The sequence below is a fragment of the Cryptomeria japonica genome, chromosome 3, assembly GCF_030272615.1.
Source record: "Cryptomeria japonica chromosome 3, Sugi_1.0, whole genome shotgun sequence".
NCBI lineage: Eukaryota > Viridiplantae > Streptophyta > Pinopsida > Cupressales > Cupressaceae > Cryptomeria > Cryptomeria japonica.
The window spans coordinates 944,333,904-944,343,982 of NC_081407.1; the positions used below are offsets into that span (position 1 = coordinate 944,333,904).

Sequence of the window (10,079 nt, forward strand, 5' to 3'; positions counted from 1 at the left end):
CAAAGAAATTCAAAACAATTTTAAACCAAGTATTCATCCAATAAATTTACATCCAATATTGGTAAACAAAACAAAATCAACAAGTGAAACAAGTATCAAGTTTGTATGACCATCACTCACATCTTGAGAAAAAGGAGTCTTCATCAAAATATCACATTGAAAAAGAAACAATTGAGATCAAAAGCTCTTATCAAAAGAAGGAAGTTTTTCTATATCAATAGACAAATTTTTCTCTCACATAGAGCCTTCTTGCCCCATATGCACTTGTATCTTCAAGGCAAATCCAACAAATTTGACAAGGAGCCTTTGAAAAATAGAGTTTTTACTCAGTATAGAGCCTTGGATTATCACAAAAACAAAGGAGGCAAGATCAACCCTACTTTCTCTCCAAAAATTTGTATCACCTACAACGTAGCTCAAGGGGAACCACCAACCCCTGAGAGAGAGTAAGAAGTAGAGACCTCCTTTGTGACAGAAATTTTTTATTGCGGTCCATATTCTATCCACTTTCACCTTCGCACATCACAAATCCATTCAACTCTCAAAACACAAAAAGGTCTTGTCCTAAGTTCTTTTAAAAAATTGCTTGAATCAAACCAACAGACCACTTTTTAGAGTGTCTCTACATCTAGGATCAATCATCCTAAGAGGCATTTCTACACTGGTTAAAACTAGTTTATGAGTGCATCCTCTCATTTCTAGGTAGCTTGGTTTGTAACACATCTCAAACCTTGCTATACCTTATCACATCAAAATTGTTGAAAACATAAGAGCAATTCACAAAGAACTTTGGTAGCAACCAACCTTCAATGTTAGAGATCCCTCTTCTAAACATTTCACAAACACTTATCTTCCATCAAACATTTCATCACCACCTCATCATCGCTTTCACCAACCTCAAACTTTCAACAACATGGCTCAAACAAGATTAATGAGAAACCGACAACCAGAGATTGAAGATGAGGAAGAAAATCTCAACGATTTCCATGAGGCCATTGGAGGAGGCACAAATGATGAAGATAGCACTCCAACTCTCGAAGATATCAGAAGAGCACAAAATAATCCCAAGTTCAATAGACTCTTTGGCAAAATCCTTAGAAACAACATGGATGCTCATTTTCTAAGACTTTCTCAAGAGGGTGACAAACTACCCTCTGACTTTGATACCGCACAGATACGGCAGACATTTGAACAACATAGCCATAACGATGGGGGAAGAGGTAGAGATTAATTCCGCTATGACCTTAATCATCAAGGGAATCCCCCACCTCCTCCTCCTTCAGAAATAGACATGTTGAGACAACAAGTATAAAACCTCGCTCAACAACTCAATAGTGGTATGAAGACTACTTGGTTTTCACTTAACGATATTTGTCCCTATCCTTTTGATAGGAACATGCTTATGCCACCTTTTCTACGAGGATTTGAAACACCTAAGTTTGAAAAGTATAGGGTCAAAGGAGACCCTAGAGATCATGTACGATAATTTCACTCAACTTGTTTAGAGGTGGCCTATGAGGACACCTATCTAATTCACCTCTTTCCTCGGAGTTTGGGAGGCACAACCACGCAATGGTTTTCCTGATTACCAGGTGGCATTAGAACATTTGAGGAACTAGTTCAAAAATTCATCACTCATTATCCACATAACATAGAACGAGTTACCATGGCAAATTTATGCAACACCAAACAAAAACCAGGAGAGTTGTTCTCATCTTTCCTACAACGGTGGATACAACTATCTAGCAGATGTTCTCTTCATTTGCCTGAACAAGAACTAGTGGAAATATTCATTTCCAACTTAAATGAAGAGATGGAATTCCATTTAGACATGAAGGACACAGAGTCCTTTGAGGAAATGATCACTCAAGGATTAAAATGTGAAAGAGCCCTTATCAAAAAGGGACTTATTAAAATCTACAATGAACCCAAAGATGGCCCTCATCCACGTTATAATAGTGATAAACCAATTTTTTGGAACAAGAACAAGTACGTTGTCAATGACGAGATAGTGGATGCACAAACGGTAAAAATTGCACAACTTGTGGTCAGGTTTGCAAGACAAATTCCCCCTCCTAAAAACAACACCATCACTCATCCACAAAACCAAGGTCGCAATGCACCACAAGAGGAACCAAAACAAAGCAACAGAACTACAAACCAAAATGCACATACACACCCTTAGGGGAACCCATCGAAACAATATTGCGTCAATTGGTCTCTTCCAATCTCATGACCTTACTGAAAACCTCTAACTACGAGCCTCAGGTCAAACCTCCATGGTGGAGAGATAATGAACAATGCGAATTTCACCAGGGAAAAGGGCATAAGACCAACAATTGCCATTGACTGAAAGATCTTGTTCAAGATCTTATTGACAGAGGAGAAATTGAAATAGAAGGACATGACCCTAAAACATCCAATGATGATCATCTAATGTTCAAGAATCCACTTCCATCACATGATCAAAGGGGTCCTTCCACCTCAAGGCGAAACACAGATACTACAACTAGTTGTACACAAGCTGCATATAATTATACTGTGAATCACCTCTATGATGATGAGAAACAAGCTGCAACTCTCACCATCAAAGATCCAAATCCTGCATGCAATGTCATTACGTGTCATAGCAAAATTACCATTCGAGCAACACCACGAGGAATGACACCCCTACCCAAGCAATATAATCTTGTGGAACAATTGGATAAAACACCCGCACTCATATCCATATTAGAGATTTTGTGCTTATCCCCTTCTCATAAAACAATCTTGGATCAAGCTCTCCAAGAAGCGTCAGCCCCGCCAACCTCAACATAGATCAATTTCAAGCCATGGTTGGTAGCCTCAGGTCATCACCATGCCTCACTTTTTCTGAAAGTGACAACGCTTCATTCCAACAACCACATAATGCATCCCTTCACATTGAAGGATTTGTAAACCAACACAGAATCAAGCGATCCTTGATTGACAACGGAGTCAACTTGAATATATCCACCTTGCAGTTGGTCACAGCATTGGGGTATGCGGTAGAATAAGTGGATGCCAATAAAATATAACCATTAAGGCCTATGACGATGCAAAGCATTCTTCAAAAGGAGTTGTTGTATTACCTATAAAAGTGGGGCTAGTGGTGAAACATATAGTCTGCCAAGTTCTGGACCTTTTTTTGTCATATAATCTTTTGTTAGGAAGACCTTGGATAGATGCCATGCAAGCCATTCCATTTACCTATCATCGGTGTATCAAGTTTCCCCATAATGGTGTAGAAATCACAATCCTTGGTGATGCAAATCCATTTGCATATTGTAATAATATTAACCATCAGCCAGAGATCATTGTACCTAACAACAGAGAAGCTATCCCTTCCACATCATATGTTAATCCAGCCTCTCTTTCCAGTTCGATCGCCCCTATACCAAAGAAAGAGAAGTTGAAAATGAAAATGGTTGAGGAAGGCCCCGAGGAATATAATCTTAGCCAACTCTTTTGTGTTGGGAAATTACTCACCTCCCCTATAACTCATGGCAAACCTCAAAAGTTTCTTCAACCACCACTGGCAAAGCAAGCATGCACTTTGGCTCAATTCATCCCTGGTAAAAGTCAAGAAGAGGAAACTAGAGATGAGGACCTGGTAGAATGGATCTACAAGGACCCTATCAAAATAGAAAGCCCAAAGGCTAACCTTCCCACTGATAAATATGGCAAAGGACTCACTATCATGCAAAGAATGGGCTATGACAGTCAGAGTGCTTTGGGACATTGCAAACAAGGACGACACAAGCTCTTACAACCTGAGTTGAAACCCAAAGAATAAAACTAGAGTAGGTTTTCAAAAGGAATCTCTTCCTAAGCTTAGATTCAAAGGAAAGCCTAGCAAACCCATGCATCAACCAGTTACTCCAAGGAGGCCATCCTTGATTATATTTGTGGCACCAACTGCACCCACAAAAATGATAATCCCATCAGTAGCATCAAAGCCATCAGCAGCACCAACCACATCCACAAAACTGATAATCTCATTAGTAGCATCAAAGCCATTAGCACCACCAATAGCACCAATAAACCCATCAGTAGTAGCAGTAGCACCAACTGAACCCACAAAATTGATAATCCCATTAGTAGCATCAAAGCCATCAACACCACCAACAGCACCAATAATCCCACCAGTAGCACCAACTGTACCAACACCACCAATACTCCCAGCAGCAGCATCAACAACACCAATAACCCCATCAGCAACCCCAGCAATCCCACCTCCAAAAGTGCACAAACTCGTGACCAATACACTCTTCAATTCCAAAGACATTCCAGCATGGTACAGTAATCGGATGTTAGAGAGTGATTTAGAGACCAACTCGCATGAGTGGGAATGGGATTTAGTGAATCTAAATACTTCAGACGAGGAAGACACATCGCCTCCACCACCTCGTAAAGATATCTCAGTTTATGGAGAGGCATGGATTAAAACCATTTGGGTTCATGAGCAAGAAGCAACTTTCACAGGCCCTACATCAAATCCTACACCAGAATCTGACAAGGAGAGTACCATTGATGAACTTCACTCATCTATATTAACCCTCACTGACACCTCCTCTGAACTCAACCTAATCGATGAGGTCATGCCTATCATCCACCCCAAACTCATCGACTGGAACCAGCCAAATCCCCCATGTCTTGATCACTTCCAAAACGATGAGGCACTCATCAACTTTTTAGAAATACGGGATAACATACCAAGCGGGGATCATAAAGCTGGATTTGCCATCGAACTTAATAGTACAGCATACTTTGGGGCAGATGCCAAACCTTTCAGTTGCAAAAATATCACAATCAAACATGGATCTTCTAGTGAAAACCACACAGTGGCACTTGTTGATCCCAAAAAAGTAAAAATAAAGAGCGTATCCAAAGGTGAAAACCTCTCCGAGGTGCCTACGGATGAAAGGTTTGACATCCTCCCCTCTAGTACAAATCAAGAGAGATCGACGATCCTAATCGAAGAAACAAAAGAATTCAATGTGGGGACCCCTGAAACTCCTCACCAAATACATTTGGCATCTCTACTAACTCCAGAGGAACAGCCAAAATTTGTGAAATTCTTCCAGAAGTGTCAAACCAACTTCACATGGTCTTATGCAGACATGCCTGGATTAGAACTTGATTTGGTCATGCATCACCTAACCATGGCAGAATGAGCAAAACCAGTCAAACAAAAGCTCAAAAAGATGCACCCACAGATTGTCATCCTTGTCAAGGCGGAACTCAAAAAGCTCCTGGATGTTGGTTTCATCAGACCAATCGATTATGCAAATTGGATCTCCAATATTGTACCTGTCGGCAAACCTAATGGGGGCATATGTATCTGTATAGACTGAAGATTTGAACAAGGCATGCCCTAAGGATGACTTCCCCTTACCAAACATCAACATGATTGTCGATCTAACAGTGGGTCATGCAATGTTTTTTCTTATGGATGGCTTTTCAAGGTACAACCAGATCAAGATTGCTCCAGAGGATCAACATAAAACTGCTTTCACATGCCCATGGAGAACCTACTATTGGAATGTGATGCCACTTGTTCTAACGAATGCAGGGCCAACCTCTCAAAGAGCTATGACTACCATCTTTCATGATATGATGCACACCATAATGGAAGATTATGTCAATGATTTACTAGCTAAATCATTAACAAGAGAGGGTCATTTGGAAATACTGGGTAAAATCTTTGACAGATTAGAGCAATATCATGTCCATCTCAATCCAAAGAAATGTGTCTTTGGAGTAACCTTGGGGAAGCTCCTAGGATACATTGTCTCAAGCAAAGGCATTGAAGTAGATCCGACGAAAGTCAAATCAATCATGGGCATGCCACCTTCAAATAACATCAGTCAGTTAAGGAAACTACAAGGGCGGCTACAATCAATTCGGAGATTCATTGCACAATTGGTTGATAAGTTTCATCCCTGCACGCATCTATTACACAAGAATATCCACTTTTAATGGGATACAAAGTGCCAGCAAGCATTCCAAATGCTTAAAGTCTACCTGATGAATACACCGTTGTTGATCCCACCAGATCCAAATAGACCTCTATTGCTATATATTTCAGCTACAAATATGGCATTAGGAGTACTGTTGGCACAACACAATACATAAGGAAAAGAATGTGTTGTATACTATATCTCTCGCACATTGGTAGGATATGAACTCAATTACACACCTATTGAGAAAGCTTGCCTAGCAGTTATCTTAGAAGCCACCAAATTGAGGCACTACATGTTAACCCACAAGGTACAACTCATCGCCAAAATTGATCCACTCAAATACCTACTCAGCAAGGCAGCATTAGCAGGCCACTTGGTCAAATGGGTTATGATCTTGAGTGAATTTGATATAGAGTATGTGGACCACAAGGCTATCAAGGGGCAAGCTATTGCAGATCAGTTGGTCGATGCACCCCTCACAGGTGACCATCCTCTTGTTTCCAATTTTCCAAATGAAGAGATCTTCATGATCATAGCTACACAACCTTGGAAGCTCTATTTTGATGGCTCATACACTAGACATGGCTCAGGGGTAGGTATTCTTTTCATCACACCTCAAGGTGATAGCATCCCGAAGTCATACAGGCTCGCTTTTCCATGCACCAATAATATAGAAAAATATGAGGCCTTAATGACAGGACTCATATTGACTATACAATGGGATCTAAAAGAGCTACAAGTATATGGAGATTCTCAGCTAGTCATCTGACAAGTCACCGATGAGTATCAATCTAAGGATGATAAGCTCATGTCGTATAAAAGGATGGTGGATAGTTACAAAGAATCATTTACAACTATCAAATTTGAGCAAGTACTTAGAGATCATAATCAAGCTGCCAACGCAATGGCTACAATTGCATCTCTCGTGGATCTTTCACAAATTTTGACATGCTACGAGTTCTTGGTAGAACAGCTTTGGATCCCCACGTATGATATCCCCGAAACTGAAATGATATGTCGCCTTATCGGTTTCAAATCCCCATGGTATGGTGATTTCTTCACTTACTTCCGTGATCACACACTTCCTCTCAAACAATCAAATAACCAACGAAAAACCTTCATCTGCCAAACTACTTGATACACCATCATTGCCGAAACCCTATATAGGCGAAGTCTTGATGGTACTCTCCTTCGATGTCTGGAGTAAGATGAGATAAAAAAGGCCTTGGAAGAGGTACATGAAGGAATTTGTGGGGCTCACTCAAGCAGCCCTTCACTGGCAAAGAAAATCATGTGCGTTGGATAGTATTGCCCATCCATGGAAAAAGACTCCTACTATTTTGTCAGAAAATGCAAGAAGTGCCAAGTTCACAGAGACCTGATACATGCACTAGCATAGGAATTGCAACCAATCACAACACCATGGCCCTTTTGTCAATGGGGACTTGACCTTGTTCGTAAAATCCATCCATCTTCATCCAACGACCATAAATTTATCATTACCGCCACTGAATACTTCACAAAGTGGATCAAAGTCGTTCCACTTACCCAAGTCACCGGAAAGCAGATCGCCTCATTCATCCTTAATTACATCATCTGTTGGTATGGTGTACCCATGTCCATCATCACAGATAATGGCCTTCCTTTCAAAAATCAAGATGTCTGTGAGCTTTGTGAAAATTTTCACATTCAACACCGCTTTTCCACCCCCTATTACCCACAAGGCAATGGTCAAGCCGAAGTATCAAACAAAAACATATTGAGGATCCTTAAAAAGACAGTCAATGATGGTGGTTATGATTGGCACATTCGATTAAATCTAGCACTATGGGCGTATCAAACTAGAATTCAAACCCCTACAGGCGCAACTCCCTACTTACTGGTCTATGGATTAGAAGCCATCCTGCCTATTGAGGTTGAAATACCATCTCTATGGGTCTCTTTGCACAATCTGATAGATGATGAAGCATACTGGGTCTCCCTTCTTCAGGACGTGGAACTGCTTGATGAACGGTGACAAGCTGCATACAATCACCTCAAAGCCTATCAGCAACGCATGAGCAGAAGCTACAATCATTGGGTTAAACCTCGTACATTTGAGGTAGGTGATCTTGTTCTCAGGGAGAATCCTCATAACCCACCAAACAGAGAACATCAGGGAAAGCTTGAATCCAACTGGTTGGGTCCATATGTTATCACTGTTGTATTTGGGTCTAGGGCATATCAGTTGGCAACTTCAGAAGGAGAACCACTAGCAGATTCGATCAACAGCATGCACCTCAAATGGTTTCATACATAAGTTGTGTAGAGCATCAGGCTCCTCCAACTATATCCGAAAATACCAAAAACATTCAAAAAAATGTCCTGAAGAAAATACAAAAAATCAAGAAAATAGTAAAGAAAAATCATTCATCCAAACGGTGAAAACCACTACGGTGGCACTTTGGGTAAGTGCGATGGTGAAAACCTAGCAAACAAGTGCCACTCGTAAAAATCTATGGCTCCATTTTCTTTCAGACTTGTTGCAATCACATCCATTGCATCCATTCATTCATTATTCATACCATGGCTTGTTATTGATCTGCAATCAGGGTTAGTACTTCATGTGTCTTGCATCCTGCTTTCATAGCAACATCTAACTAGGGGCCATACTCTTAAACCTACTGATGGAAGTGGATTCTACATTACTTGTGATTCATTAAGTTCCTCATTCAAAATTAGCTGGAAATAATACCAAAAATATTCGTAAAAACACTCACAAAATTCAAAAACATTCAAAAACACTCACAAAATCCAAAAACATCAAAAATCAATCAAAAACATTGCAATATATAATATTCTTTGTACATACGCATCGCAACAGACACCAAACAAACATTTTGAGCTATTCAAATGATGATCACTTATCAAATCAACCAACCAATCAAAACATCTACACACAACTGTCTTCACAAGGATGCATCTTTCCTCACAGATAGGGCATGGTAACATTTTCTTTGACAAGAAAATTATGTTTAAGCTACCAAGTACTTGGTCGGTTTGTTAGTTATTTATTTATTCATATCAGGTTCCTATGCTACTCTGGGATATCCACAAGTGATTAGAATAGTCGGGATGGCTCCTGATATCTTTCTTCTTTGTTTGTTGTTTGTGGATTAATCCAATGAAGCTTTGGGGCTTGTACTAATGGTGTCTACGTGGGAAGTTCACTAAGCTACGTGATCCTATGCACAATATAGTCATGGATCACTATGGCTTACTGACTACAACGTATACCTCAACCATTTGCGCATGAACTAGAATGGAGGGTAACTTGTCCTTGTCTATAAATGCTTGCTTACATGTGAAATGCTCAAACTTGGTTCCTACCACCTCGGCCAAGAATGGTATTGCCATGCCCAATGATGAAAATAAGCACTGTAAATAATCTATGGATCGTCATTTCATCTCATTTGTATATATTGCATTGTGTTGCATTCCATCCATCCATGCATCCATATTGTTGCATATCATTCATAAATAGTAATGACAATGGATACTCTCTTTTTTCGATCTTCTTCCACGGGAATGGATACATGGTTAGAGACTTTCCCTCTAACTCAATCTCCATTTAACTCATGGGTCTCTTCAAGCATTCATTGCTTGACCATGGTTATCCCCAATAACTCTTGCACAAGAGTTTGTCCATTGAATAAAGGCATTATTCATTGAATAAAAGCTTTATTCATTCAACTCAAGCCTAACCTTACCTCCTAAGGTAACCTTCAAGTCATTTCAAGCATTTAATGCTTCTTCCCTCTCCTCTCAAGCCATCTCATGTTGACATTTGTCATCCTGGGATTGGGTTGAAAGCCCTCACATGGATCATAAACCCATCAATCCTGGCCCTTGTTGAGATTACTCAATCTCAACCATCCATTTCTCCATTTTTCCTATAAACAGAGCCCACTCCTTTTTAATCCAAAATCCAGAAATCTTGTATGCATCTAACCTATAGTAAAATTAAGAGAGCATTTAGGAGCAAAATCATAACTAGTTTGTTATTTTGGCTAAAATCAATATAGATTAATTAGGTATTTTCTCATATCTAGTTTG

General features: G+C 39.9%; 1 protein-coding gene across 1 annotated transcript; it reads right to left on the minus strand.

Moving 5' to 3' along the window:
- Positions 1-3,886: 3,886 nt before the first annotated feature.
- LOC131072963 (uncharacterized) lies at positions 3,887-4,306 on the minus strand. The gene has a single exon (XM_058009285.1). The coding sequence runs from the start codon at positions 4,304-4,306 to the stop codon at positions 3,887-3,889; it is 420 nt and encodes a 139-aa protein (XP_057865268.1).
- Between the last annotated feature and the right edge of the window lie 5,773 nt (positions 4,307-10,079).